General features: G+C 64.4%; 17 protein-coding genes across 17 annotated transcripts; 8 read left to right on the top strand and 9 right to left on the bottom strand.

Annotated features, from left to right (window-relative positions):
• Positions 1-138: 138 nt before the first annotated feature.
• Positions 139-429, bottom strand: MICPUN_80332 (predicted protein; the record flags this gene model as incomplete). The annotated part of the gene is made up of 2 exons (XM_002500910.1): positions 139-243; positions 277-429. Coding segments are annotated over 2 exons (258 nt in total), but the record flags the coding sequence as incomplete, so codon positions are not given.
• Positions 430-1,184: 755 nt separating this feature from the next.
• On the top strand, positions 1,185-2,531 carry MICPUN_99477 (predicted protein; the record flags this gene model as incomplete). The annotated part of the gene is made up of 1 exon (XM_002500481.1): positions 1,185-2,531. The coding sequence occupies one exon, from the start codon at positions 1,185-1,187 to the stop codon at positions 2,529-2,531; it is 1,347 nt and encodes a 448-aa protein (XP_002500527.1).
• A 446-nt stretch (positions 2,532-2,977) lies between these two features.
• MICPUN_56966 (predicted protein) lies at positions 2,978-4,266 on the top strand (the record flags this gene model as incomplete). Its single annotated transcript, XM_002500482.1, has 2 exons — positions 2,978-3,110; positions 3,251-4,266. The coding sequence occupies 2 exons, from the start codon at positions 2,978-2,980 to the stop codon at positions 4,264-4,266; spliced, it is 1,149 nt and encodes a 382-aa protein (XP_002500528.1).
• A 246-nt stretch (positions 4,267-4,512) lies between these two features.
• Positions 4,513-5,076, bottom strand: MICPUN_72375 (predicted protein; the record flags this gene model as incomplete). Its single annotated transcript, XM_002500911.1, has 1 exon — positions 4,513-5,076. A coding segment is annotated over one exon (564 nt), but the record flags the coding sequence as incomplete, so codon positions are not given.
• Positions 5,077-5,663: 587 nt separating this feature from the next.
• MICPUN_93687 (phosphoglucomutase/phosphomannomutase family protein) lies at positions 5,664-7,304 on the top strand (the record flags this gene model as incomplete). Its single annotated transcript, XM_002500483.1, has 1 exon — positions 5,664-7,304. One exon carries the CDS (start codon positions 5,664-5,666, stop codon positions 7,302-7,304), a length of 1,641 nt encoding a protein of 546 aa, XP_002500529.1.
• Positions 7,305-7,430: 126 nt separating this feature from the next.
• On the bottom strand, positions 7,431-8,392 carry MICPUN_90249 (predicted protein; the record flags this gene model as incomplete). Its single annotated transcript, XM_002500912.1, has 4 exons — positions 8,382-8,392; positions 8,067-8,175; positions 7,870-7,943; positions 7,431-7,745 (listed from the first exon to the last, which is right to left on the bottom strand). Coding segments are annotated over exons 2-4 (441 nt in total), but the record flags the coding sequence as incomplete, so codon positions are not given.
• Positions 8,393-8,532: 140 nt separating this feature from the next.
• Positions 8,533-9,529, bottom strand: MICPUN_107917 (predicted protein). The gene has a single exon (XM_002500913.1). It carries the CDS (start codon positions 9,496-9,498, stop codon positions 8,590-8,592), a length of 909 nt encoding a protein of 302 aa, XP_002500959.1. The 5' UTR covers positions 9,499-9,529; the 3' UTR covers positions 8,533-8,589.
• A 2,445-nt stretch (positions 9,530-11,974) lies between these two features.
• Positions 11,975-13,042, top strand: MICPUN_99481 (predicted protein; the record flags this gene model as incomplete). Its single annotated transcript, XM_002500484.1, has 1 exon — positions 11,975-13,042. One exon carries the CDS (start codon positions 11,975-11,977, stop codon positions 13,040-13,042), a length of 1,068 nt encoding a protein of 355 aa, XP_002500530.1.
• Positions 13,043-13,127: 85 nt separating this feature from the next.
• MICPUN_56972 (predicted protein) lies at positions 13,128-14,444 on the bottom strand (the record flags this gene model as incomplete). Its single annotated transcript, XM_002500914.1, has 1 exon — positions 13,128-14,444. One exon carries the CDS (start codon positions 14,442-14,444, stop codon positions 13,128-13,130), a length of 1,317 nt encoding a protein of 438 aa, XP_002500960.1.
• A 288-nt stretch (positions 14,445-14,732) lies between these two features.
• Positions 14,733-15,625, top strand: SSRbeta (translocon-associated complex trap beta subunit; the record flags this gene model as incomplete). Its single annotated transcript, XM_002500485.1, has 2 exons — positions 14,733-14,849; positions 15,060-15,625. 2 exons carry the CDS (start codon positions 14,733-14,735, stop codon positions 15,615-15,617), a joined length of 675 nt encoding a protein of 224 aa, XP_002500531.1. The 3' UTR covers positions 15,618-15,625.
• Positions 15,626-15,818: 193 nt separating this feature from the next.
• On the top strand, positions 15,819-16,502 carry MICPUN_56974 (hypothetical protein; the record flags this gene model as incomplete). Its single annotated transcript, XM_002500486.1, has 1 exon — positions 15,819-16,502. The coding sequence occupies one exon, from the start codon at positions 15,819-15,821 to the stop codon at positions 16,500-16,502; it is 684 nt and encodes a 227-aa protein (XP_002500532.1).
• Positions 16,503-18,047: 1,545 nt separating this feature from the next.
• On the top strand, positions 18,048-19,336 carry MICPUN_107918 (predicted protein). Its single transcript, XM_002500487.1, has one exon. It carries the CDS (start codon positions 18,147-18,149, stop codon positions 18,594-18,596), a length of 450 nt encoding a protein of 149 aa, XP_002500533.1. The 5' UTR covers positions 18,048-18,146; the 3' UTR covers positions 18,597-19,336.
• Positions 19,337-19,574: 238 nt separating this feature from the next.
• MICPUN_56977 (predicted protein) lies at positions 19,575-21,075 on the top strand (the record flags this gene model as incomplete). The annotated part of the gene is made up of 4 exons (XM_002500488.1): positions 19,575-19,706; positions 19,822-19,908; positions 20,030-20,285; positions 20,397-21,075. The coding sequence occupies exons 1-4, from the start codon at positions 19,601-19,603 to the stop codon at positions 21,073-21,075; spliced, it is 1,128 nt and encodes a 375-aa protein (XP_002500534.1). The 5' UTR covers positions 19,575-19,600.
• A 958-nt stretch (positions 21,076-22,033) lies between these two features.
• On the bottom strand, positions 22,034-23,373 carry MICPUN_79984 (glycosyltransferase family 22 protein; the record flags this gene model as incomplete). Its single annotated transcript, XM_002500915.1, has 1 exon — positions 22,034-23,373. A coding segment is annotated over one exon (1,340 nt), but the record flags the coding sequence as incomplete, so codon positions are not given.
• Positions 23,374-23,651: 278 nt separating this feature from the next.
• Positions 23,652-24,607, bottom strand: PDI (protein disulfide isomerase). The gene is made up of 2 exons (XM_002500916.1): positions 24,443-24,607; positions 23,652-24,406 (listed from the first exon to the last, which is right to left on the bottom strand). The coding sequence occupies exons 1-2, from the start codon at positions 24,584-24,586 to the stop codon at positions 23,918-23,920; spliced, it is 633 nt and encodes a 210-aa protein (XP_002500962.1). The 5' UTR covers positions 24,587-24,607; the 3' UTR covers positions 23,652-23,917.
• Positions 24,608-24,937: 330 nt separating this feature from the next.
• Positions 24,938-26,107, bottom strand: MICPUN_56980 (glycosyltransferase family 4 protein; the record flags this gene model as incomplete). The annotated part of the gene is made up of 1 exon (XM_002500917.1): positions 24,938-26,107. One exon carries the CDS (start codon positions 26,105-26,107, stop codon positions 24,938-24,940), a length of 1,170 nt encoding a protein of 389 aa, XP_002500963.1.
• Positions 26,108-26,233: 126 nt separating this feature from the next.
• On the bottom strand, positions 26,234-27,940 carry MICPUN_56981 (predicted protein; the record flags this gene model as incomplete). The annotated part of the gene is made up of 1 exon (XM_002500918.1): positions 26,234-27,940. The coding sequence occupies one exon, from the start codon at positions 27,938-27,940 to the stop codon at positions 26,234-26,236; it is 1,707 nt and encodes a 568-aa protein (XP_002500964.1).
• Positions 27,941-27,978: the final 38 nt, after the last annotated feature.

The raw sequence follows: 27,978 nt of genomic DNA on the forward strand, positions 1-27,978 counted from the left end.
TACGTACATGCACATGAGGAAGTACATGACGAGGATTCCGAGGCCGGAGAGGGCGAAGCCCATGACGGCTCCTCCCCTGAAGGCGGAGTTGAAGGATTCCTTCCACGCGAGCGAGTCGGGGGTCTGGGTGGCGCACATGGTGCACCTGGCGTTGGTGAACACGGCGATCATCATTCCGATGTAGCCGCTGACCATGGAGGTGATGCCGCCGACGAAGAAGGAGAAGGCGGTGAGAGTGCCGATCTTGAAGTCCCAGCCGGACTCAACCTTGGCGACGAAGAAGATCATCGCGACGCCGAAGACTGCGAGGAAGGCGAGGCACATCCTGTACTCCGCCGCCAGGAAAGCCTTCGCGCCGGCCTGGATGTCGCGGTAGATCTGACGGAGCTTCTGGTACGAGTCGGCCTCGGCCTCACCAGCGTCGGCCATCTCCATGCGCCGGAGGAGCGCCTCATCGTCCTCCCTGCTCTGCCTGAACAGCGAGATCTTGCACAGCTTCTTGTACAGCCAGTACGCGAACACGATGCCGAACGCCGCGGGCGCGACGATCAACAAGCTGCCCATCAGATCCGCCAGAAGGTTCTCCGCCATCAAACGTCGTTAATTCAAGTGAACGAAACGACAAGACGGTTCGTGACGCTCGCCCAAGCGAGTGCGGTCGTCGAAGTGGCGCCGGCCGATCGGTGAGGCCGCGTGATTTGATCTAACGGGTAGAGTGCCGTGAAATGACCGGTGGAGAAGGCATCTTTGCCCGCCAGCTCCATTTTACGGTTAGGAATGGTCACCAAGGACTGCGGAACAAAGATGGTGTGCTCCACATTTCTAACTGACCTCGTGTGGTCATTCGAGTGGTATTTCGTAATTTCGAGCCCAAACTGCGTGAACAATCAACAGAAAAGGTCAACCTGATCACCAAACTCGCCGGATCCCCACCCCGGCTCGGTTGTCTCCCCGTTTTGGTCCCAATCTGGTCCATCGGGTCAGTGCTCGGAGCGCCAGTGGAGCTTCGCGCGTCCGTTCGGAGCGAGCGAACACCGTTAGGGACACCCGTGGAGACCGGTTCGATCACGCGATACCCCCGATATCGGTCGACCCGACCGCGCGGCGCGGATTTCCGGCGAGAGCCTTCGGCATAATTCCCAAAAATGGGTCCGGTCATCCTGAGCTCGGAGGAGCTCGCCAGGATGCGCAGGCAGGCCGAGGAGCGTCGCGCAGTCGTCTTAACCAACACCGAGAAGGATATGCTTAAAGAACTCAGCGAGGCTCGCAAGGGCACCTGGAACAACACCCTCGAGGCGCAGCGGAAGCAGCGAGAGGCGGCCAAGGCGCAGAGGCTCGAGGATGAGGAGGAGGCCAAGTGCGTCCTGGACCGCGAGGAGGCTTCCATCCGCGCGACGCAGAGGCAGGCGCAGATCATGCGCGCGAACAAAATGCTCTATGACCAAACCGACAGGGTCAAATCCTTCAACTCCTCGCTCCTGCTCTCCGACGTCCTGCAAGAGAGGGACCTCCAGATCGACCTCAAAAAACGCGTCGAGGAGGTCCGCGACCGGCACGAAGCCGCGTTCGTTAAAGAGCAAGAGAAGGCGTGGGAGGTTGCCGACTACGCGGAGGCGGCCAAGGCGAGCGAACGGAAACAGGCCGCGATGCAGCAGAGGGACGCGCAGCTCCTCCAGATCGAACAGTTCAAGGAGCAGATCCTCGCTGAGATGCGCGAAGATCGTCGCGACGGCGAGCTCATCCGAAGGCGCGCCGCCGAGGAGGAGGAGGAGGAGCGCCTGAGGGAGCTGCGGCGGCGCGAGGAGGCGATGCGCGGCGCGATGGAGACCGCCAAGGCTAACGCGGCGCTCAAGGAGTACAAGGCTGGCGAGGCTGCGGCGGAGGCGGCGATGGACCGCAAGATTGAGCAGTTTGCGCGCGCCAAGGAGCGAATGGACGCCGCGAGGAGGGTACACGCGGAGGCAAAGAACAGGGAGAAGGCGGCGGTGCGCGACGCGATGGTGGCGCGCATGGAGGCTGACCTCATCGCGCGGCAGAAGAAGGCGGTGGAGGCGGAGGATAACGCGGCGGAACGCGCGGAGGCTGAGCGCGAAGCCGCGGAGGCGCTGAAGGCTGCCGAGCGCCTGGAGGACCTGCGCGTCATCGAGCTCTCGCGCCAACAGCAGCTCGCGATCAAGGCTGCGGAGCGCGAGCGCGAGCGCGAGCGCGAGGAGCTCTTCGTGCGGCAATGGGCGCAGCGCAACGAGCAGCTGCAGCGCGAGGAGGAGGAGGAGAAGCTGGAGACGTTCGCGAGGAACAAGCGGCTGCAGCAGGCGCACGTCCGCCAAATCGCGAGAAAGATCAAAAAGGCGAACGCGGAGCGCGAGCTGGACCTGCGGGCGTCGCTGGCGGCGACGAGGCGTCTGGAGGAGGAGGACGAACTGTTCGATCACTACGCGCGCGTGTGCATGGACGAGTGGGAGAGCAGGGGAAAGAGCCTCCGGCCGATGATGGTGGAGCTCGGCAAGTTCGACCCGAATCGTGTCACTTGATGGCTGCTGCTGCTGCCGCTTTGCTCTGAGTAGGTAGTCTACGTTTCATGCTCGGTATGTTATGCGGTATGAAACGTCAGTCATCAAAATTTCCCGCGTTTTCGATCCAGACAATCTTTTTTCCCTTTTTTGAAGACTGCTCACCCATGTCACCCCATGTCATTATCATGATGATCAAAAATTTGTTCATAGGATGTTTTCTCGACCTCATCAGCGTCTCAAAAAGCTGCGGTGTCTGAATTGGCCCCGCATTGGTTGGGGCTCAGCGAGACAAGGAGCGCGGACAGGCGCCTTCGCGCTCGACACAGATCCACGTGTCGATCCGGCGAACGCTTATCGCGAGAAGAGGCACACCTGAGGGCGACAGGAGAGCGGCGCACCAGCCAATTTATTCTTATTCGGGCGCGCTTTTCATTTTAGGGCATCTGTGGGCGGTTTAGCATACGATGGACGACCACCCCGGCGGGCTGGCGCCCCTGTTCGACGATGCGGGCAAGGATCGAACGTACACGGACACTGAGCTCCAGGAGCTTCTCAGCTTCGTGGAAAACATGGACAACGCGACGAGCGCGGACGAACGTGCGCGCCCTCCCGTACTACCCGTCCCCGTCCCGGAAAAATATCCGCGGCCTTGACGCTGATAAATTTTCAATCTCGACCCCCCGCTCGTCGCGCCCCGACTCCCATTCCTGACCGAGCCGATCCCCCCGATCACGCAGTCGCTGGTGGGCTGAATCATGTCGGCCTCGGCCTGGCTCCGGCAAACGCCGGCCTGAGCCACCCGGTTCCCCACGCCCCCGTCCTTCCCATGCGGTTCAACGAGCAGGGAATCAGCCTGCAGTTTCAACCCGGACCCACGTCGGCGCGCGGACGCGGCCGGGGCGGGCGCGGCGGTGGTCGCGGCGCCGCCCCCGCGGTCGGCAACTTCGAGGCACCCATGTCTGCGTCGCCCGCGATCGAAGACGACGGCTCGCAGCGGGTGAGCCACGGTGCGAGCGAGAAGCAGCGGCGCGATCGGATCAATGCGATGATCGATGAACTCCGGATGCTGGTCCCGGGTCAGGCGGGTGGAGGGGAGGGGAGGCGGAGCAAGTACATCGTGCTGCAGGACACGATTAACATGATCGCCGCGCTGAAGGCGAAGTGCCAGGCGCAAGAGCGCGAGCTCGTCGCGCTGAGGGCCGCCGGCGCCTCCGAGGGGGCCTCGGGTGGGGTGCAAACGCAGGACCAGCAACAGCAGATGATGATGCTGATGGGGCAGGATGGGCAGGGTTTGGACCCGGTGCGCGAGGAATCGATCCGAAACCCCGCAAACGGGACGAATTCAACGCTCAACAGCGGGCAGACGATCAGCGTGGCGGTCGAGATGGGCGAGGAGATTTGCTACGTGAAGATCAAGGCTCCCGACCGCCAGGGCTTGCTGCAGGACATCCTCAACGCGCTGCACGCGCTGCCGATGACAGTTCAACGCGCTGTGGTCACCACGGACAGCGAGAACGGCGTGGTGTTTGTCACCGACATCTTCGAGCTCAAGATCAACACCGCCATCCCGGTCGAGCAGCGCATCTCACCGGAAGATGTCAAGACGCACATACACCAGTCGATGCACGCGTCTTTCCTCGCGTACGAGAACCCCGAGCTGTATGCGCGGAAGCGAAAAGGAACGCAGGGCGGGGTGTCCGGTTCGGATTCCGGAGGCTCCGGGATCGGCTCGGGGGTCAGAGCGGCCGGCTGAAACTAGCGATGAGCGCCCTCTACGCACGCATAGCACGCATCAGCGCGATGTGACGGACCGACGTTCGTGCTTTGTAGTCTACTACATCTGTCGATATTCGAAACAAAGTATCATATGCTACTCCTCCATGGGATCGATGGCGCCCTCCTCCACTTCCCCATCCTCCTCCATCTCCCCCTCCTCCATCTCTCCCTCCTCTAACTCATGCGCGGCCTGCTGCTGCGCCACCGCCGCCTCCTCCGCCGCCTCCTCCGCGAGCTCCCCTTGCAACTCGTTCACCAGGTGCAGGAGCAGCGCGAATTGCTTCTTGCGAAGATCGAGCTTGGACGCCGTCGCCTCCGACTCCGTCTCCAGCTCGGCGATCTCCGCCTCGAGCGACGCCAGCCGCGCGGTGGTGTCCGACCTGCTCGGGAATTGCGTGCACAACCGGCGCAGGGCCTCGTACTCCTCCTTGTGCTGTCGGTCGAGCCGGGCGCCGTCGAGGTCCGTCTTGAGCTCCGCGATCTCATCCTTGGTGCCGCGCACCTCGCCGTCCACCGCGGCGCTCGCGCTCGCGTACTGCTCCATCTCCCGCGCGTTCGCCGACGCGACCGCGCGGTATCGCCCCATGTTGAACTCGTACAGCGCGATCTCCTTGAGCCAAGCCTCCCTCGCACGCTCGGCGTCGGCGCCGTCCCCGTTCGCGTCGTCCTCGGCGAGCGCGTTGACGTAGGCGACGTACTTCTTGGTAAGCTTCTTGACGGGCGGGTCAGCGCCGGGTCTCGCGGTGGTGGTCTGCGTGAGGAGGCGTTTCTTAATGAGCGCCTCCTCGTCCGTGTTCACCGAAACCTTCTTGACTTCTGCCATGGCTCCCGTCGAGCGACGCGCAAGGCACCAGTGGATGGGCAATCGTCAAAATTCCAAAACCTACTGATGACGAGGGACATGTCCAGGCTGCAGGCTGCATTTCCCGGACTGGATCGCTGTTACGAAACTTCCAAAATAACACTTTGATGTGAAATCATCCTCGGATGAGACTGTTTGCCTGTGGTCCCGAGGACACAGAAAGGGAATGGATGTGCCGTCAACCATGCCGTCAACCAATCATGGTCCCCGAAACGGCGAGGGAAGATATTCTCTGCCAACTTTCCAGGGTCTTCGACACTCCCTCTCGCGCACGCCGCGCCGAGAAGAGCGAACGCGAAGAGATCTCGCGTCTCCGAGCCGGTCGATCGAACCGCTCGCCGACGGGATAAAGCACGCGCGAAACTTGACTTTCCCGCATTCCGATACCCCCCCTTGTCTCGATGCAATCGTGCCTCGGGAAAAGTAACGCGGCGTCACTCCCGACTCAGCAGCACCGCGTTCGGTCCCGACGCTCTCGCGCCAACGCACGCCGCCTCGGACACCGCGGCGCCATGGTGACGACTCAGTTCATCCCACACGCCACCGCGGCCGAGGACGGGACCCCCGTCCTCGTCACCACCACCACCCCCGCGATACTGAAGAAGCTTCAGAACGGATCCGACGTTCGCGGCGTCGCCCTGGAGGGCGTCCCGGGCGAGCCCGTGACGCTCAACGAGGAGGCCGCGTACCTCATCGGCGCCGCCTTCGTGGACTGGCTCGCGGACAAGAAGGGTAAGAAACCCTCGGAGCTGTCCATCGCCGTGGGCCGGGACCCGAGGCTCAGCGGACCCGCGCTCGCCAACGCCATGTTCGCGGGGTTCGGTTCCAAGGACGTCGGCCGAGTCGTGGACATGGGCATCGCGACCACGCCCGCGTGTTTCATGGCCACCGTGACGCCGGGCGTGGCATACGACGCGGGAATCATGCTCACCGCGTCGCACCTCCCCTTCAACCGCAACGGAGCCAAGTTCTTCACCTCCGACGGCGGCCTGGACAAGGCAGACATCAAGCGCATCTGCGAGGACGCGGCGGCGGCTTGCCAAGCCGCGCCCGACGGCCACGCCATCCCGCTGGACGGCGACGACGCCGTGGAATCCGTACCTTTCCTCGAGGACTACGCCGCCCAGCTCCGCGATCTCATCAAGAAGGGCGCGAACCACCCCACCGCGTACGACGAGCCCCTCACCGGGATGAAGATCATCGTCGACGCCGGCAACGGCAGCGGCGGGTTCTTCGCGAAGAGCGTGCTGGAGCCGCTGGGCGCCGACGTCTACGGCTCGCAGTTCCTCGACCCGGACGGTAAGTTTCCGAACCACAGCCCCAATCCCGAGGATGCGGAGGCCATGGACAGCGCGGTGGAGGCGACGGTGAAGGCGAAGGCTGACCTGGGCGTCATCTTTGACACGGACGTCGATCGCTCCGCGGTGATTGACGGAGACGGGAATCCGATCAACCGGAACAAGCTCATCGCGCTCCTCGCGGCGATCATCCTCGACGAGCACCCGGGGAGCACGGTGGTGACGGACAGCGTCACTTCGGATGGACTCGCCGAGTTCATCGAGGGCAAGGGTGGCAAGCACGTGCGGTACATGCGCGGTTACAAGAACGTCATCAACGAGGGCGTGCGAAGGGACAAGGCGGGCGAGCCGTGCCACCTCATGATTGAGACGTCGGGTCACGGCGCGATGAAGGAGAACTACTGCCTCGACGACGGCGCGTACATCGCTGTCAAGATCATCATCGAGGCGGTTCGTCGCAGGCTGAGCGGCGGGAAGGGCATCTCCGACCTGCTCTCCGAGCTGCGAGAGCCCCTCGAGGAGAAGGAGGTGCGGCTGAAGATCACCTGCGACGACTTCAAGGCGTACGGCGGCGACGTCCTCGAGCAGCTCAAGGAGGCGGTGGGCTCCATGAAGGGGTACACTCCCGTCGACGTCAACTATGAGGGGTATCGCGTGAACAGGGACGAAGGGGACGGGAAGCGGGGTTGGTTCCTGCTGCGGCAGAGCCTGCACGACCCGGTGATGGTGCTCAACTTTGAATCTGAGATTCCGGGCGGAGTCGACGCGATGGCAAAGGACGTCGTCGCGTGGCTGAAGGAGAAGGACTTCGCGAGCCTGGACGCCTCCGCGGTGTACGCCATCCTGGACAAGTGAGCTAGCGTGCGTGTTGTGATGAGACGAAAGTGACTTTCATCCGTTAAAAACTTCCAGCCCATGGTTCCTACATCAACTATGAGAATCAACTAAGGATATTGGTGCTGCCCAATTCGCCGTTTAGGCAAACTGGGGGTTGAAGTTACCGCCGGGGCCCGCCTTGTCGCCGCCGCGGCCGAAGCCGCCGGGGCGCTCGGAGCGGTAGCCCTCGCGGCCGCCGCGGGGACCGCGGTCGCCGCGGGGCGCGCGCTCGTCCGCCATGGGGCGGGTGGGGGGGCGGGTAGACTTCTTCAGCGTGTTGGGGACGACATCCGCAGAGAGGTTGAGGTACTCGCGGAGGTACTCGATGCCCTCGTTGGTGAGGTACCAGTAGTAGTACCTCCAGGAGAACTGCTCCTTGACGAGCTCCTTGGAGGTGAAGGACTGCATCAGCTTGATCACCTGTGAGTTACGAGGGGAGATGGAGCGCGGGTCAGCGCGTGTTCGCGTCGTCGCTGATGTCATCTAATCGAAGGGATTTAGGGTTTCACGACGCGGGTGCGACGTTCCGATGCGCGCTGCTCACCTGAAGGTTGGGGACCTCCTTGATCTCGGGGTGAGCGGGGAGGTTGAAGTCCTTCTTGGCGTAGATGACGCCCTCTGCGAGATTGGAAAGGGTCGGGAAAGGCGGTCAGCGTCAGGTTTCCGGAGTGCTGTCGCGGCACTTTTTCTCAATCAACGCCCGTGCGCGAGAGCTCTGGCTGCTAGGGCCTGGGTACGCACCACGGAAGAGGTACTTGTACACCTCCTTGCGGTTCTTCTTGGGAATAAGCATGTTGTCCGGTGCTGTTTATCAACGACGACGGCGCGTCTAGAGGGTTGAGTATCGACCCTGCGGATTCGGAGCGAAGGGGAGGACGCCGTCAGCGGGGTGGACGGAGAGGCACGGGAAAGCCAAGTCGATTTCTCCGAGGGCCCATGGCGGGCGCGGAAAACGGGGCTGACCGCGCGAGCCGACGCGTGCTTCGATGCGACGCGCGCAGAACTCGACTGGGGTCATCCCGATGGTGGGGCGTAGACTCTTTTCGGGTCGCTCACCTTGGCGATTGGGCGTGGGTGTAAGAGGGAGAGTTGCACGCGGCGGGTCGGCTTTTCAACGAAGAGTAAGGGAACGAGCGAGCAAGGGAAGGGGATCGGGGGTATGGGCAAATGAGCTAATCAGTAAATGGGCACGTGATGCAACCGAATTCAAACTGATACGTCGTTGATCAATAATCGTTAACTACCGTTAACGTCCACTAAAAATTCACATGCGGTCCCACGGCTTGCCCTCCTCCACGTCCTCCTCCTCTCCGTAACTGCTCACGCTCCCGGGAGGAGTCTCGTCGTCCGACCAGTTCGCCGCCCGAGTCACCTGCTCCGTCACGGCACCAGGAAGCCTCGCCGGGTCCTGCGCGGTCGTGCCCGCGGGCTCCACCGCGTTCACCGCGCCTCGACCGCGCCTCCCGCCCGACTCGATCGCGCCGCCAATCTCGGTCACCGCGTCCGCGGTCACCATGTCCGCGTTGGACTCAGCCTCCAGCACCTTCCGCGCCCGCCTCGACGCGCCCTTGCCGTAGAAGTAGAACGTCAGGCATCCCGCGGTGAACAGCCCGATGGCGACCCACCCGAGGGGCAGCACCACGTCGGCGAGCGCCACGGAGCACGTCACGGAAAACGTGGCAAAGCAGAGGCTGCCAAAGTTGCCCGCGATGTGGCACGCGAGGGTCATGAGGAAGAGCGACGCGCCGAGGAGGCACTTGTCGAGCTTCGGCAACGCGTTCCAGGACGTCACGGCCTTGTACGCGTGCTTCTTCGCCTGAACCTTCTTCTCGCGCGCCTCCACCTCCTCGTCCACGGGAAACGCCTCGCACTCTTTTCGCTTATTCTCGACGGTGTCCTCCATGTAGTACACCGCCGCGAAGGAGGTGCAGGACATGGAGATCATCGCGACGCCGAGGGCCACCGCGCTGGCCATCTCCCAGTAGTTGGTCTCGCCGGAGCTCACGTAGGCCGTGCCCGGCGGCGGCGACGGCGGCGGCGGCGGCGACGGCGGTTCGAGGACGCCGGGAGCCGGAGCAGACGACGCACAGTCGCTGCTGAGTTTCAGCGTGAACGCGCCGGCCATGACGGTGTACGCGAGGTAAAGCACGAGCACGGGCGAGGTGCCGATCATCGCCTCCTTCAGTGGCACCCCGAGGATGCCGCAGAGCACCGACGTCGGCCAGTCGGGTCCGCCGCAGAGGATGGCGATTTTGGGTATGGACAGGCCGGGCTGCATGAGGCAGTACCTGATGGCGCGCATCTGTATCGAGTTGATGCCCACCGCGTACCGAACGCCCACGTACCCACCGAGGTTCTCGCCGAAGAGTTTCTGCTGCATCGCGCAGGAGAACAGCTTCGTGAACCAGCACACGAAGATGCAGATGACGGTGGCTCCCCAGAAGCCCATGGAATCCTCCATCGCGCCGACGACGAGGACGCCGCCGGTGAGGTACACGGGCGGACCCGGGACCGGGGGCATGAGGAACATGGTCACGCCGAGGATGAAGAAGCAGACGATCACCACCCCGGGGTTGAGATCCTTCATGATAGAGATCATGTATCCGAGGAAGAGCACCGCGCCCTTGCCGACGCCCACGTCGCACACGAAATAGAAGATGGCGATGTAGCACGCCCAAGTTAGGACGCTGGTGGTGTCAGTGCCCCACAGCCACATGAAGGTCCTCCAAGTGTATCTCGTGAGCCACTTCATCTCCTTATCCTCATCTCGGCGGTGCGGCGCAAAGGAGAGCCCCATCTTGCGCGTGACCCTGATGCCCATGCTGAGCACGAGGATGAACGGCATGATGGGCATGCACAGCACGATTATCAGGCCCTTGGCGGGGTTGCTGTGCGCGTATCCTTGCAATTTGCTCGCGATTTTCATACCCGAGATCCGTTCCCGAAGGTTGTCGAAGCCGATGATGTTCACGCTGACAACCATCAGGAGGGTACAGAAGAGCACACCAAACTGCAGGATGTCATCCGCCAAACCCATCTCCGCTCCGGATATGCTGATCGAGACCCACAGGCCCATGCCAAGGATCAGGAACTGAACCATGATCATCTTCACCGCGCCCTGCTCCCTGCTCAGGTACAGCGAAGCAATCCCATAGAAGAAGCACAGAATCCCGATGAGAAGTGGCATCGCCCAGAGGAGGTACGCCGCCTTGCATCGACCCCACTCCAGCGAGTGCACGTACCTGTTGCACCGTAACTCAACGTGGTGCGCCGCGAACATCTCTGTGTCATCCCACTGTTTATCCCATACGTACATCCAGATAACCCACGCGAGGAGGGTGACGAACGTAAACGCGATGTTGCCATAGCCGGTGTGCAGCATGTACTGCTTGAGGCCCACGTGGGGGCACACCTGGTCGCGGATCACCTTGCCCACCAAGAGCTTGAAGATGACGAAGAGCACGATGGGCGCACTCACGTAGTACTCAACCGACAGCAGCGACGCCACGAAGAGCGTGATGCACGGTATGGAGGTCAGTATCGTGACGTTGCGCCGCGCCGACGGCGACGACAAGCTATGGTCAAAGGCGTCCACCAGGAACATCACCGCGAGCCACGCGAGCGATACGACGCCCAGGTACCACGCGATGGCGTAGTTACCCGGCTCACTGAGCTCCGCGTAGACGTCGATGCCGTAACCCATGGTGGAGTAGAGCAGGAGGAAGCCGACGATGGGGATCAGCGTGCCGGTGTGCACCGCGATGGCTTGGTTCTTGGTGAGGGGCATATCCTCATTCACCGAGGGCGACGAGAGCGTCGGGCGAATCTCGGCGTCGTGGCCGCTGTGAAGCGAAGACTGCGGTGGAGAATAAATGGAAGGTCGTTGGTAAGTCGTCCGATCAAGGTCGGAGTCGCTGGGGTCGGGAGGGGGGCGGGCGGGGCGAAAAACCGGCTCACCATTTTGGCTCGTTGCTAAGCGAAGTCAGCAATCCCGCCCTTGAGCTTCACGGCCAACCCGACGACCGCGGTCTCGATCGACCTGTGGTTGCTTCTCTGGGGAGCAGAGGAGGGATCGGGGTCAGTAGTGTGCGACGGAGACGAGATGAGGAACGGATCGCGCGACGACCGCCGAGTTTGTTGTCGAACGTGACAAACGCTGACAACGTGCCCTGAGGTTCGATTTTTTCTCACGCGCTGTTGAACACGCGAGTTTAAGTTGCGCGCACCTGTGCGCGCCTGGTTCACGCGAGGCAGGAACGGTTCCCTTCACCGTAAGGGAGCGTTCGCGGGCGGTGCTTCTGCCGCACGCTCCGCGGCCGACCCAAGGTCTGAACCAAGGTAGGTTCCCAACTGAAAGTGAATCTTCAAAATCGGCGCGTCCGAGTTGTCCGCTTCCACGGCCGCGTTTTCACCTTCCTCCGTTGGAGGAGCGGGTCAGTTCCCGCGCTTTTCCACGGTTTCGGGATCCCCCCACAGGGCAAACAGTTATCAATCAAGGTCGTTATTCCCTCGTATTTCGTATTTGGCCATTTCGAGTAAAATCAGGTGATTTTTCGAGTCGCGACTGTGCTGTCTATGCTGTGACAGTTGCTGACTTTGCCTTCATGTGACATCCCGGAAACCACGACGGGCACACACACGCGACGAGGATGGGAGATGAGAACGACGCTGTGGCCGACGAGGGCGACTGGTACGCCGCCCTCGTCGCCGGTGAGCACGTCGGTGACTGGCTCGACACCGTCAGGAACGCCAAGATTCCACCCGGGCGCAGGACCCGAGCCGCACGGCAGCTCGCCGAGAAGGTGGCCGCCGACCGAACGTACGCCGACGAGGCGAGGGAGGGGGACGCCGCGGACGTGTGCGAAGCCGCCGCGCGCGACATTCCCGAGGGTGACGATGATGAGCGTCTCGTGGCGATGCGCGAGGCGTTCGAGTCGTGCGCCGCCGCGTGTCGCGCGGCGGCGCAGGACGGGGGCGCGCGCGAGCGCTCATTCTCGTTCGAGGGTGGGCGCGAGGTGGTCGTCAGGGAGATCGCCCTGGGCGTCGGCGTGGGCGCGAAGGTGTGGCGGGCGGCGATCATGCTCGGCGACGAGCTCGCCGCCAACCCGGGATGGTGCGAGGGGAAGAGGTGCCTGGAGATCGGCGCGGGCGTCGGCCTCTGCGGGCTGCTCGCGTCCAAGTTGGGCGCGGCGTCGGTGACGCTCACGGACTTTGAGCGCCCGCTGCTGGACTCCCTCGTGCTCGCCGTCGATCGAAACCGCGAGCTCGACGCACGCGACGCGGTGGGCACGACGACGACGGCGCTCACCCTCGTGCGAAGGCTGGACTGGATCGAGGAGTGCGAGCGTCCACACGCGACGGGAGGAGACGCGGATGACCCGAAAAAGCCAACCGACTTCGCGTCGGGGGAAAACGGATGGAAGGAGATGGACCACAACTCGACGTTCGACTTCGTGTTCGGATCGGACCTGCTGTACGAGGAGGTGCACGCGCTGACGCTCCCGGGGGTGATCAAGAGGCGCGTGGCGTCGCCGAGCGGGAGATGTCGAATCGTCGGCGCGGTGAGAAACCGAGCCATGCTGGACGCGCTCGTCGAGAACATGCGCAAAGAGGGGCTCGCGGTGGTCGAGACGCACCTGCGAGATAACGACACGAACGCGGCGGACTGGTACGAGGACGGGTACTGCGCCCTGGAGGTGACGCACGACGTGGAATAGGATAGCGACGAGGGTTCTTAACAAAGGTGAAACAAAGGCGTCGTCTCCGCCCCTCATCCTCTCATCCCCTCAGGCGCCCTCATCCTCAGGCGGACATCGCCGCGACGATCGCGGCTGTGTGCTCCTCCCCGAGCGGCTCGCCGATCTCGAACGCCGGTCCCTTCTCCAGCTCGGTCTCGATCTCCACCTTCATCCCGGCGTCTGCGAACGCCTGCACGAGCGCCGTCGCCACCCCGCGCCCCGTCGCCTCCAGCGCCTCCAGCGTCGCCTGGAACCCGTCCCAACCCCCGGGCGACGCGAGCACGCGCGCCAAGCCCGCGAACGCGGCGGTACCCTTAAGCTCCGCCAGCGTCGGCGCCGGGACGCGCAGGTACCGCTCGGATACCAGGCCGCCGAGCAGGGCATCGCCGGCGATTACTTTAACGTCGGAACGCGTGGCGTCGGCGACCAGCTGTGCGCCGACTTTGTCGAGCGCGTGAATCCCCGGGACCACGACGCCGCTCGGCTTGCTCGTGCCCCCACGCTCGAGGCACTCCCTGAGCGGCCTCGGGTCGCACGAGACGTCGCCGGAGAGGTCGAGGGACACGGCCTTCACCTTACCTTCCTCGGCGTCCTCCGTCAGCGGTCCGAGCATTTTCGCGATCACCTCGGCGACGCCCGGGACGGAAGGGTCCGGCCACGCGAGCATGACGTGCGGGAGAATCGGGTCCGCGCCCTCCTCGAGCTCCACCCCGAACCCGAGGGTGATCTGCCGCTCGACCCAGGCAGGGAAGGCGTCGATGGCGGCCTGCGCGCTCAGGTACGGGTTGGGCGCGTATTTGCACACGATGGTGTACCCTCCGGGCTTTTCCAGCTTGGCCTGCGTGATGTACTCTGCCCACGCCTTGGATTCCGCGAGCTGCTTCTCCGTGAGCATGCCGTTGACGTCCGTGAGGTTACCGTTGACGCTTCTGAAGGCGTCGTCCGCGGCGACGGCACCGCCGGGGACGATGCACGACCCGCCGAGGTCGACGTACCGCATGAGCGAGTCGATCCAGGGCAAGGTGCTTAATTGCCCCTTGCAGAGGATGCCGGTCAGCTCCTCGTAGGCAGCCTCCGCGGCGGCGAGTTCTTCCTCCATCGGCGCGATGGCCTCCTCCGCGGCTGCATTCGTCGCGGTCTGCTCCTCCGAGAGCTCCTCGCCCTCGCCAGCCTCCTTGATCTTCGCGCGCTCCGCCTCGAGCGCAGCCTTCAGCTCGACGATTTTTTTCTTGGGCGCGGAGTTGACGAGCCTGTACGGGATGCCGCGGAGGATCTGGTCGATGGGCTTCTTGTCGATGGCCTCCTCGTCCTCGCCCGGTAAGGGTTTGTGAGGGAGCCACGCGTTAACGACTATCGGCGAGAGCTCGTCCTTGACGGCCATGGTGGGCGGGCGCGTCCTGGAATGGTGACGCCCAAAATAGGAACACGGGCACACGGCCAGACTTGGATCTCGCGCTTCCAGCAAACCAGTCTCCGAGTCCAAGAAACCGGGCGAGGGTTTCGAGCGCGCAGTGTACGCACGCGCTTCGGTTCGCGCGAACGTCGAGGGTATTAGCCGGATCTTGCGCGTTAAGGTCCATCTCTTCCTCCTCGCTGACCCGCAGAGACGTAGTTCGCACGGCGGCCACCCCCGACCCCGTCGCCGCGTCACCTCAATCGACCCGAAGCGATGTTCCCGCGAACGGCGGTCCGCGCCACCTTGGTGGCGCTGTTCGTCGCCGCCGCGCTCTTCCAGGGTGTCGTCGCCGACAACGCCCCGACCTCCGCGCATCTCATTGTGCACAAGGTGAGCCGAAAACTTCGATCCTCCAATCCCGGGCCGATCCCAAACACGCATCGGCCCGGCGGATCTTAACCGCCCCTCTGGGCTCGCCCCAACTCATCCATCCTATCGTCGTCCTCGATGGTTCACCCGCGGGAAACTGACTGACGCGCCCTTTCCCCATCCCCGGAACCCACCCCCGCACACGCGCGACAGTCCGTCGCCGAATCCCAGCTGATCATCGGGCGGAACATGACCATCGAGATCACCCTGTACAACGCCGGGGAGACCGCCGCGACGGGCGTGGAGATCAACGACCCCGGGTGGGACTCGTCGTCCTTCGCGATGCTCGGGCCGTCGACGTCTGCGAAGTTCGCGTCGATCCCTCCGCTGACGAAGAAGACGCACAGGTTCGTGGTGGTGCCCAAGGTGACCGGGCAGTTCTCCGCGGGTCCGTCGCTGGTGTCGTACACGGCGGGCGCGGGTCACCAGGCGTCGGGCACGAGCAACGCGCTGGACCCGCTCCCCATCCTCACGCCATGGGAGGCGAAGGTGGAGGTGGCAATGAAGATCGGCTCGTACCTGACGCTGGGCTTCTGCAACAACGCGGAGGAGTGGACCAAGGCGGCGATCATAACCACCGTTCTCGTGGGCCTCATCACCGTCAACTGGATAGCGCTCAAGGGTAAGCGCGCGGTGGCGGAGGCGCAGCGCAAGCAGGCCATGAAGAGCCTCGGCATCAACCCCAAGGACGTGGCGGTCTCGAAGAAGCAGAAGCAGAAGAAGAAGTGAGGGCCGAGCCGGTCCGGAAGCGGCGTCGGATGCCCTCCGTCGCCGTGCCCCTCGTGTCGTGTCAGTGCAAATCTAGACAAGTTAGCTCGTCCTCGCCGTCGCACTCGCCTGCGTCGCCGTTGTGCCGAGCCCTCTCCAGTGACTCGCCCCGAGACCAAGCACAAGGTGATTTTTACCCTAAAAATCGCCCACCACAGTTGGATGGCGACGGACGAGGAGGTGGCGTGGTGCGCGGAGCTCCGCCGCGCGGTAACCTCCCTTCAGGACAGCATCGATGCCGCGCGTTCCTTCGACCACGTGCGGCTCCCCGCGGACGGCCCGGTGAGCGCGGCGGACGTGGTGGAGTACGCGCGAAGGATCTCGTACACGACGTTCGCGCCCGCGGGGTATCAGCCCGGTGCGCCGCTGCACGGGATCATGCCGCCGGCGCCGCAGGACGAGCACTTCGCGGCGTCGCACCTCGCGGCACACGCGGCACAGGCGAGGCAGAGGGAGGAGGCGCGGAGGGCTAGGGAGAAGGCTGCGGAGGAGGCGAGGAAGGCGGCGAGCAGAGGGGAGATGCCGCCGATCGAGACCGTCATCAAGCTGCTGTCGGCGTGGAAACCCGGGCAGCCGTGGCCCGCGGGGATACCCGCGCCGCCGCCGGGATGGAAACCGGGGGATCCGCTGCATCTGGGCGCGCCCAAGCCCAAGGATGATGGGGGTAAGGGATCGGTACGGGTCGAGCCGCCCGCTCGCGTGGTTCCCGCGGCGGTGACGGCACCACCCGTCAAGCCGGCAAAGCCGGTGATGCCCAAGGTGCCGTTCGTGAAGATAGACCTCCACTCGGACTCGGACGAGTTCGAGGAGGTCTCCGCGTCGGACTACTCTTCGGACAGCGACTAGACAATAGCAACACGCGATAACTTAGCGAGACGCGCGACGAGCATCTCAAACGGAGTAATCTCTGCTCTAAAACCCGTACCAGCGAAGTGGAAACGCTCGGGCGGACCGTTGACCGTGAATCACAGGTGGACGCGCGGGATGGGGCGCTTCCAGCAGGCGGGCCGGGATGGCCCCGCGGGGGTGATGCCCGACCCTCGCATCCCTAAAGGCCCTCCCATCAGCGCCGCGGAGGCGGTGGCGGCGTTCAACCGCCAGCGCGCGCGCGGCCCCGACGACTTTGGCGAGCGGGCGAACGCGTATCGGCAGCGACGGGGTTTCGAGCAGCAGGCGGGGAGCAGGGAGGCGCAGAGCACGTTATCGAACGCGCCGGAAGCCCGTCTGCACGAGGGCGGATGGCAGGATCGGCGCGCGTACGGCGACGGCGCCAAGCAACCCGCCGACGGCATCTGGCCCCCGCCCGCGTCGGACTCCATCGTCCGCGATGAAGGCCCCTCGGAACACGAGCCTCCCGGTCCCCCCTCGGAACACGAACACGCAAACGACGACGACGACGACGACGACGCGGGGATCCGACCGCCCAGGCGTCGAGACGAGGACGACTTCAGCCGAACCGCGAAGTACATGGCGCGACGCATGGACGCCTTCGACGCCTCCATCGCCGCGAAGGGCCCCCGCGCCTTCCCTCCGCCGGGCCCCAACGCGGGTCGATGGCAGAACCGCGCGGAACGTCGGGATCCCGCGCGCGTCGCCCCGGATGTTCACGCGGGCAGGCACGAGGACCGCGCGTTCTACGGCGACGGCGGCGATCGCAACGTGTGGGTGCCGTTCGAGGTGAGGGACGCGGATCACGGGTTCGCGAGGCACGCGGGGCGATGGGAGGATCGCGCCAGGTGGCGAGACGCCCCTTACCTCGACTCGCAGAAATTCGTCAATCACGGACACTACGCGCAACACATCGGCCGCGATAACTGGGAACGCGGCGCGTACCTTCGGATGGACCGGGGCGTCCACGAGGGTCGATGGAGGGACGGCGTGTGGGACGAGGGGCTGTGGCAGAGGCGCGCGGGGTGGGCGCACGCTCCCACGCGAGCCGACGACCCGATCGCCGGTCCGCAAGGTCAGGCGCCCATCGGCCCTCGGAACATCGACGCCACCTCGGCGGGCCGGTGGGAGGAACGGGCTAACTTTCAGCACGACAGCGACGGGTTCCCGTGCCCGGAGGTTGGCGCCCTCGGGCACGTCCGCCGGGACGCCAAGCGGCACGAGGGTAGATGGGAGGAACGCGCCGAGTGGGGTAAGGGTCGGGTGGCACCAAAGTTGGAACACGCGAGCGACGTCCACGAGGGGAGGTGGGAGGAACGCGCGGGGTTCAAGGGCGTCGCGAGGCGGGACGTGGGGGTGCCGTCGAGGCACGAGACGCCGCAGGAGAGGGCGGCGAGGATAGCCGCGGAGCAGCGCGCGTACGCGGCTCGGAGAGACGGCGGGGACGTCAAAGTCGCTTTCGACGAAGAAGAGACGACACTTGGGGGGGGTCCCACGTGGGCGGGCGAAGCGCCGGCGCGTAACCTGCCCAACCCGTCCATTCACTGCGGCCCGACGCCGTTGTGGAACGCTCCCACCGTGAACTTACCCGGGGGCGAGGAGATGAGGCGTAAGGCGGCGGCGGGTCGCGCCGCCAACGCGGACAAGGAGAACAAAGAGTCGGGTAATTTCGCGCTGTGGATGGAGCGAGGGGAGCGTGGGTACACGCGAACGCCCGGGGACCTTCGCGAGGTGTACACCGCGGGGGACAACGCGGTTGGCGAGCGGGGGAACAACCTGTACCGGAGGAGACACGTCGACCTGCTCGGCGGCGCCGCGTCCGCCGCGTCCGGGATTGACGCTCGCGCGGACCGCTACAGGACGACAGCCTCCGAGGTGTCAGCCACCGCGGAGGAGGTGAGGTGGGAAGAGGAGAACTCGAGGGCGAGCGAGGGAAGCGGGCTCAGCGACATGGCGTCCATGCGCGACGCCATCAAGTCCGCGTCACGCACCGCGTCGGAGAGGACGACGAGGTCCAGGTCCCACCTCAGCAGCCACGTTGGGATCATCTAGCTCGAGAGTGTCAGCGGCAAGGAGCTCTTGATGTTAAACAACGCAGCCGCGACCTCGGTCGCGACTAGCACTATGTTATACACAGTAAGGGGCCTCATGTAAGGCCAACGAATCTATCAGCTTGCGAATCCGTCTTGTACACGTGCGCTCGGCGCTTCCCAGTCTGCACATTTGCGCAAACTTGCTCGGGAGTTGTTCGGTTGTTATCCAATTACTCCTCCGGCGTGCCGCCGTACATCTCCCAGGTGGGCTCCCAGATGGCCTCGTAGTCCCCGCGCCTGACGAGGTGGTAGATCCCCGCGGCGCTCTGCCACGTCGCATTAACCACCGGCACCACGGTGTGCTTCGCGATCCACTCGAAGAGGTGGCCAAAGTCCACGAGCGCCGCCTTGTATTCGTCGTCCGGGTCCCACGGGGCGTTGCGGTGGGACGTGCCGTGACGCTCGTTCTTGTTGGTCTCCTGCATGTCCCCGAGGCTCGCGATGCGATGCATGGTGGCGAAGGACTGGGTTCGGAGAAGAGAAGGGAACGGGCGGCGTGAGGCACGTGTTATCGACGTCCGAGGCTCGTGACAGAGCGGGGCTATAAATGTCACCCTCTGGAAGGGGGTTTTCTTCCGGGACCTCGGATTACCCGAGGGAGAAGGGTTCGGGGCGCGCTCGGGACGCACCTGGGGTGGATCTTAGGGCTGGTTGGAACACGCGCGAGCGATCTGAGAGGGTTGGGTCGGCCTGGGAAGGTCGATGCGCCTCTGCGCTGGTCAAAGTGCCCGAGCTGGGGTCCCGAAAAAGCACAAAATCCTTGTCAGCAAAGCGGGTCCGCTGTGTCCAATTTTCAGGCGGCGAACGGTCGCGGGGTCGCGAACTCAGGGATGGATGGAATTTCTCGGTGACGCTGAAACCGGCTCTCACGCGTCTCTCACGTTCGAAGTTTTTTGAACTCTTGGGGGTGCCAACCTTTCGTCCAGTTCGCCTGGCGTCCGTGTGCGTGCCTCTCAGGGCATCATGCCGCGCGAGAATGGGGTGACGCCAGATGGCGAGGATAAGGAATCCAAGGTTTTCAGGAGGAAACTCCGCGGGAAGATGCGCAACCTGCACAAGACCCTGCACGGTGCGTCGCCTTAACCTGCGCGGAACTAGGATCTTCGCCCCCTTGAGCTCTATCTCTGAAACGAGAGGACGACAGCCGACTGACCTCATCACGCCCCTCCGCCCCCCAACCGCAGAATCGAAGGATGAAATCATCGACCTCACCGGGCCCGTGAGTAAGCTTGGAGAAGTCATCGAGATCCTCGAGGACATCCACGAGGATGGTGCGTCATCCAGCGCGCGATCTGGTGGAACGGGAAACACTCGCTTTTTCTTTCAAATCTTTCGCGCGAGACTGTCTGCCTCTGGACGACGTTTCTGACCCCGCAACTCCCCGATCCGCAGTCGTCAAACCCCGCGAGCAGCTCTTGGATGCCGAGGTCATGGCCACCGCCGCGGACTTGGGCGTGGAGATGGCCAAGAAGATGGGCGGTCTGGGAGCGATCACGCCGGCGCAGTTCATGGCCCGCCTGTGCAAGCAGTTTGTCGTGGGCGTCGACCCGGATGCCCAGGCGGAGCGCGACGAGGGAGCGTTCAACTGGACCTTATTCGGATCATCCGTGGGGAAGCACTTCCACGACGCGCCCACCATGGCGTTCATGTGAGGTCCCCCTCAAGATCGTACTTCTCGAGATCTTCGCACGTCTCCCTGAATTTGAGCACCCCTCGCACATTTCACCCGCTGACCGCACCTTGCCCCAATATTCAACAGGAATGGAGCGATGGACACGCAGATCAAGGAGCGCAGGGTCGCGCAGCGCATCAGACGTGATCCTGTCGGTCCCGCTGTCGCACCCGACAGCGTGGCCGACACGAAGGCGGACCAGCAGACGGACCAGGCGATGAAGCGGATGGTTAAGATTCTGCGAAACAAGAAGCACCAGAACGAGACGCTCACCGTGGAGCAGCTCTCGGCCAACCCCAAGAGCTTCTCGCAGTTCATCGAGAACATCTTCACGCTCTCGTTTCTGGTGAAGGACGGTGAGGCGGGACTCACGCCGCCGCCCGAGGGTCTCGACGGCCCGAACGTGGAGAAGTGCCCGCAGGTGAGGAAGATGAAGAAGCCCGAGGAGCAGCACATGGATCGCAGCACGTTTGTCCTGCACCTCGACATGGAGGGGTGGAGGAGGCTGTGCGAGGCGAACGATCGAATGGAGGGTGCCATCCCGCACAGGGAGGAGGTGACGGAGATGGATCTGACGGAAGGTAACGGGATCGGCGGGCCGGGGGCGGCGGCCAGGGCTGAGGACGGGGAGGAGGTGGAGTCACCCGGGGGTGCCGAGAACCCAAAGGGCAAGGCGAAGCCCCGGGGGCGCGGATTGACCCGCCCGCGCGATTCCACCAACTCGGAGGAGCGGGCGGCCGCGCTGCGCAGGAAGGTGGCGGTGTGAGGTTGGGGCGCGAGAGCGAACGGGGATGAACGGGACGGAACGCGCCGAAACAGCGTCGTCGTCGTCGTCGAGAATGTACGGAGGGAAATGTCGAACTTGAAGAAAACGCACTCAGAGCTCGTCCTTCTTGCCCTCAGCCTCCTTAGCGGCGGCAGCCTCCGCGCGCTCGATGTTGGCAGCCGCCTGGCGGATCATGCGATCAAGCCTCTCCTGCGGCGTGAGCTCCTCGTCCGGCCTGTCGTCCTCGCCCAGCAGCTTCCGTCGCTCGTTCTCCTCGGCGCGAAGCCTCTCCTCCTCCTCCTTCCTCCTGCGATCCTCGATGATCGCATCCGGGTCGGCGGCTCTCGCCGCGGCGGCGGCTGCCTCCTCGGAACGCCTCTTCAACTCGGCCGCGCGCTTCTCCTCCTTCTCCTTGCGCTCCCGCGCCTGCTGTTCGTGCAGGGCGAGCCGTTCCTCGTGCGTCATTCTCTCCTCGTGGTCGCGTCGCTTGGTGGCTTCGCGGAGCCGCATCGTCGCCTTCTCCGCCTGCTCCCAGGTCATGCCCGTCTCTTCCGCCACGGCGGCAATCTCGAAGTGATCGGGGTCGGTGTCGGGCCTGGAGAACACCCAGACGCGGGACTGGATCTCGCGGTCGACGGGAACGTCCGCGTGGCGCAGGTCGGCCGTCTTGGAGAAGCCCCAGCTTCGGAGCCACTCGGCGACGCCGTCGAGGGCGTAGGCGCCGTCGAACATGACCACGTGACTGGGCACCTTCAACGCGGCGTTCCTGGCCTTGACGGCGTCCTTCCTGTGCAGGTTGGGTTCGATGTCGCCGGGCTTGGGGATCCCGCGGTCCCAACCGACCTGGTCGACGCCGAGGATATCGCGCCAGGCCGCGGCATCCGCGAGGGAGCCGTCCGGCTTGGCCCAGCCCTTGCCGAAATTGAATCGAAGAAAAGCGCCGGCGTCAGCCTTGAATTTATCAGCCTCGTCCAGCTCGCCCTTGGGGGTTCCGAACCCGGGAGGATCGCACCTCAGAAAGCGCATGCCGACGTTCGGTCTGTGCACGTGGGTGGTCCACGGGTGCTGGTGGCAGGGCGTCAGCGAGAGGATTCCAGCCGAATGCGTCTCGCCGGCGTCCACCGCTGCGGTCAGCACGGACATCACCGAGACGGTGCCGCTCTGGTGCCGGAGGGACAGGTACAGCGCCGCGGGGATCTGCGTGAGAAGGATTAGCGCCACCGCGGCGACGCGTTTGCGACAGGAGAAGGACGCGAGCTGCGCACCGGCGGCGGCGAGCGTCGGGGCCAGCGCCGGGAGCAAAAACCGAAACTCCTTGTGCGCGGGGACAGAGTACCCAAGAACGGTCCATCCGACGACGGCGAGGGGCGCCCATCGCTTCTTATCGCGGCAGGCTATCGCCGCGAGGGGTAGAAACACGGTGGCGATCGCGGGGTATCCCTGGGTGAGGTTCCAGTGCCAAGGGTGCGAGCCGTAGAGGGCGCCGCCGCCATCCAGGGCGTTGAACCTGAAAAAATTCCACGGCACAATCTCCCATCGGCCGTAAAACACCCTGTCGACGCAGGTGGAGATGGCCAGCGCTGCGGCGCCGATAGGAAGCGCCTCCTTGAGAATGAAACGTACCCGGCTTACCGACTTGACGGACTCCTCCACGAACATCGGGAGCCAGTAGAGCGCGGCGGCTGGACGAACGACGCACGAGGCGGCGGCGAGCGCGAGCGAGAGAGGTCGGTTGACGTTCTTGACGTCGTCGTTCTCGGACGCGGCGCCGGTCCACGGCCAGTACGCGAGCGCCGCGACGGTGAGCGCCGCCTCGGTGCAGTTGGAGAATGTCCTGACCGCGCAGAAGAAGTTGAACCAGCACGCGAGGGAGCAAAACAGCGCCCACCTCGCGGCGGCATCCGGCGAGGCGGCGCCCTCGGACTTCTCATCCTTGGCCTTCCTCTTCGCGCCCGCGAACCACCTGTGCGCGAGTTTGTACACGTGGACGTCGCCCGCGGCGGCGATGACCGCCTGCACGATGCGCGGGGACCACACCGTCACAGCCGTGCTGTCCAATCCAATCGTCTGCGCGATCTTGTACGGGATTGCGAAAATGAGCGGATGGAGGTAGCCCCGCAGACCGTGGGTCCACTCCCAGGTCAGGTGCCCGTAGCCGAAGACGAGCTTGTGGGCAACCTCAACGGACTGCCAGTACTCGTCCGCGCTGAAGAACGTGCGCACGCAGAGCGCGTTGACGACGCGGAAGAGTACGCACGCGGCGAAAACCGTGCGCAAATCGGTGGTTTCAGCTTTCATTTCGGCTTTCTTGGCAGCCTTGGCCATGGTGGCGCCGAAGGTCGCGGGTGTCCGACCTCGCTGCGTCGCTTTCGCGTCTCTGTAGGAGCGCTAAAGAAGCTCTCTCGATTGAGTTCAGGATTGATATCCACTCGCGCGCGCGTCCCGGAGGTATGAGCGTTGTCAAACGGGCGGGCGATCTTTTACTTTCGGCACCCCGCGGCCTCCGCCAAATGGCCCAATTCTGACGAAACACGAGATGGATAACTTTTTAGAGGAACAGAGGAACTGTTGAGTCTCCGACACGGCTCGAGTGCCTTCAGATGGTGTTTCTAAGCTAGCTCGTTCGCTCACCGGCCGCGTCCGTGCCGATCGCGCGGGAGGCACGCGCGTCGAGACTTCATCGCCATCCGCCCCGGTCGAGTGGCTGCTCGACTTTGCGGGCGGGGGTTCACGTCAGTCTTATGCGCGTGCGCCGGGCGTCGGTTCAGACGAGTCGTCGCGAGGAACCTTCTAATGCGACTTCGGTTGTTTTGGTCGCCGCGTCGTTGACGCGGTTCAAAACTTACGCCGAGGCCGTCTTCTGCATCTGCTTGAGGATGTTCGTGGCCCTGTTGAGCGCGTTCTCGCGCTTCTTCCACTCGCGCTGCTTTTGCTTGAGCTCGCTCTCGGCTTCGGACCGAGCCTTGCGGATCTCCTTGAGCTCGTCGGCTTTCTCCTTGGCAACCTCCTTGAGCGCATCCGCGCTCTTGCCCTCGTGCTTCTCGATGAAGGCGATCTCGTTCTTCGCGCAGCCCTTTTTCGTGGCGGCGTCGCACACGGGCTTGTTGAGCTTGGACTCGGCGAAGCTCTTGAGCGAGTTGAAGTCGCGGCCCTGCTGGTAATCCTTACCCTTTTTATCGCCACTCATGAAGTACTTGATGGTGGGGTAGCCCTGCACGCCCATGCGCTGGCAGGTGCCCTGACCGTCCGCGGTGCAGTCCACGTCGACGATGAGAACGGACGGGTGGTCGGCATAGTGTCCTCCCAGCTTGTCCCAATCCGGTTTCATCGACTTGCAGTGGCCTCACCAAGGCGCGAGAAACTTCACGAACGCATTCTTCCCGCTGCCCAGGACGAGGCGATCGAAGTTGCTGTCGCCCGCCTGCACGACACCCTTGGCCGCGGAGGCAAGCGCGATGAGCGCGGCGAAGATGAGAGCCCGAAGGGCCCCGGAGACGCGAGAGGAGACCATGGTGATGGCTCTCAACCCGCGATCGCAGATCTGAAGAAGGGTCCCGAAGTTTCACTCCGCGTCGCGTCGGTAGATCAGTTTGTCGTTTTTGTCGTTTTTGCGTCGGTCCTTTCGTCTTTGACTCAGTTAACACTTACAACAGTTACATGTTGCCGGATTCGTCCCCATCGACCCGAACCGATCCCTCGAGCGTACACATCAGAACGTCGCGCTGACCCCGTGGGCCGTTCGCGCGCCGCCCGTCACCAGGTACCGAGGGACGATGCCGGGGCGAGTCAGGGACGGGAAGTCCGGCAACCCGGCCGCTCGCTCTAACCAGCCTTCGCCAAATAATTAAATCAACTCTCGCGCTCACGCGGCGGCGGCCATGTCCGACCCGCATCCATCCTCGGGCGTGTCACCGATCAGCTCCCGAATGATACCCCTCCATCGATCACGCTCGTTCCGCGCCAAGCACCCGGCGCCGAGCGCGGCGCGGTCCGTGGATCGTCGCCGACGTACCGCCGCCGAGCCCACCAACGCCGCGGCAAACGACTCGGGGGTGGGACACAGCAAACCGCACGGATGCGATTCGAAACCTTCCTCGTCCCGCTCCCCGTCCGGCGTCTCACCCGTCGCGTCGAGCAGAAGGTCGAGTAACGCCCTGTTCCCCGGAATGTCCCGCGCGATTATGGGAACGCCCGCCGCGGCCGCCTCGAGGAGGGCGCCGCTCTGACCCTCGGATTTTGACGTGTTGACGACAGCCGTCGCCGCTCGCATGTACCCCACGGTGTGCGCGCGGTCGACTGGGGGGATCAACACGACGTTTTTGGACCGTCCAAGCCGCTCGACAACCGCGTCGCGGTACTTGTCGTCCAGAGAGGGACCGACGATGGCGAGAACAAACGGCGGAGACGCGTTCGCGGACCCGGCGCCGACGGCGTCAACCGCGTCAACCGCCCATAACACGTCCTTGACGGGCCTCAACCCCGCGGGGAGGAGGAAGACGGGCGTCGAGGTGGGCACACCGCACGCCTCGTGGAGCGGCAACGGCGGCGGCGGCGAGGGCGCGTCATCAGCCACGTCGAAGCCCTCCTCCTCGAAACCCTCCTCCTCGAAACCCCCCGAAGGAACCTCCTCGACTGAAGGAACCCCCTTCGCTTCCTCCGGCAACGACACGCCCTGCGGCACCACCGCCGTCCTCCCGTCGGAGGGCAGGGATCCGGGCGGTGCCGCGGCGATCATAGACGCGGAGAAAGAAACGACCTTATCCACCGCGTGCGCTCTTCGCGTCAGCACGTCCGCCTTATCCCCGGCATCGACGTTGACGTCCGTGCCGCCAAGCACCAACACGGTGGGAACAAAATCCGCCCCGCGCCGCCGTTTAATATCGGCGAGCTGATCGAGGACGTCGCCGCACTTGAACGCGTGCAGCACGCCGACCACGGCGACGTCCGCGGCGTCGAGATACTGCTCGAGGTCTCCGACCTCGTCTGGATTCGCAGCCGTGGGGGGTAGGTCGTCGGGGCTGGCGAGGATCATCTCCAGCCCGCACTCGTGCTCGATTACCGAGCCGATTCTCCCTATGGTCACCCCGTTGCCGCCGTCGGCGCGACCCGAACCCGCCCGCACGGGCAGCGTCGGCGCCACGAGGAGCGCGCGGCGTCGTCAGAGCTTCCCGATGGCGCCCGGCGCGCCGTCGACGGCGACGCGGAACCCGGTGTAAACGGCGTTCATCTCCGGCCAGAAACTGTGCCTGTATCCCGCTCTGGCTATCGGTGCAGACGTGGCCCAGCAGCCGCCCTTGCAAACCTTGCGGTACCCGAACCACGGCGCGCTGTTCTCCCTGTACGGAAAGTCCATCTGGAAGCCGGGGTAAGGGAGGAAGGCGCTGGATGTCCACTCCCACGCGTTACCCAGCATCTGCCGGCATCCCCACGCGCTGTCGCCGTCTGGTAGGGAACCGACGTCGACGCTGTTGCCGCGGAAGCCGTCCAGGTTGGCGCGGCTCGGGTCCGGGCCCGGCGAGTCCCCCCACGGGTACGCCCTGCGCCTCGGGCCCTTGACGACGCCGTAGTTCCCGGGCTCGGTCCTCGCCGCAACCTCCCACTCAGCCTCGGTGGGAAGCCGCCCGCCGACCCACGCGCAATACGCCTCGGCTTCGTACCAGCTCACGTGGAGCACGGGCGCGTGGGGCCGCACCGGCGCGGGCGCCGCGTCGAACAGGTGTTCGTGCCAACCCCCCGCCACCTTGCTGAATCCGCCGCCTTCACCGGACCCTTTGCGGACCCAGTATCGCGGCGCCTCCGAGTTGAGACCGGCTTTCGCCGCGTCCTCGTCGCTCATCCCTCTGCTCTTCTGCTCCGACCTGTTCCTCGACAGCCACCTCCACCCCTCGTGCGACCACAGCTCCCGTTTATGGTACCCGCCCGCGGCGATGAACGCGGCGAACTCCGCGTTCGTGGTGGCCGCCTTTGCTATTCTAAACGCCGGCACTTCAATCTCGTGCGCCCAACGTTCGGCGTCGAACACCCACGGCTCATCCTTGGTGGCGCCGAGCGAATACGTCCCCGCGGGGATGGACACGAACCCCGAGTGGGCACCCTGGGCGATGCCGCCGATCGAATCGATGTTGGCAAAGGTGGGCGGCGCGAAGGTATCGCCCCACACGTTTGCCACCGCGGGATCGGGCGAGGAAGGTAACGGGTTGGGCCGGGCGTAACCGAGCGTGTGGCGCGTCTGGATGAAATCCTCGACGTGCCAGTGCTCGTGCACGACGCCGTAGACGTGCAGATAGGTGGACACCGGGTCCAGCCGCGTGTCGTCGTCGGGACCCACCAGGTTAACCAATCGGTCGGTGACGTCGGCGATGTATCGACGAATCTCGCCGAGCGTGGGGTCGCTCCCGCAAACCTCTTTCGGTTTCCACCTGTCGTCGTGCGCGGCCCTGAACGAGTCGAAGAGCGCGTGGACGTCGTGACCGGGGAGGACGGGCTCGGACCCGGGCGCGAGAAGCCGCAGGATCATGAATTCGTAGAAGTGCGCGATGTGTCCGAGGCCCCAGTCCATCGGGTTGAGCGAACTCTCGATTTTTCCCCTGAGCTGCTCGGGGGTGAGACCCGCGAAGACGCGTTCGGTTCGCTCGCGCACGTCCCGGTACATCAGTCGCACTTGTCTCCTGGTGAGCCCAACGTGCTTCTCCGCGAGAGTGCCGTAGAGGTCAAGCTTGACGAGGTCATCGGGAGTTGCCAGCGCGAGGATCCTGGAGTCCGAGGAAGATCCCGGGGCGCTGCCCGATTTGTTGAGGGGGGACGCGCCCGGGACCGGGACGGAATGGGCGTGAATGCCATGGAACCATCGGTCGCGCGCCTCCATCGCGACCGAATTCGCGCGGGGGCACTCGCGTGCGCGGC

The sequence above is a fragment of the Micromonas commoda genome, chromosome 3 (genome assembly GCF_000090985.2).
Source record: "Micromonas commoda chromosome 3, complete sequence".
NCBI classification, from domain to species: domain Eukaryota; kingdom Viridiplantae; phylum Chlorophyta; class Mamiellophyceae; order Mamiellales; family Mamiellaceae; genus Micromonas; species Micromonas commoda.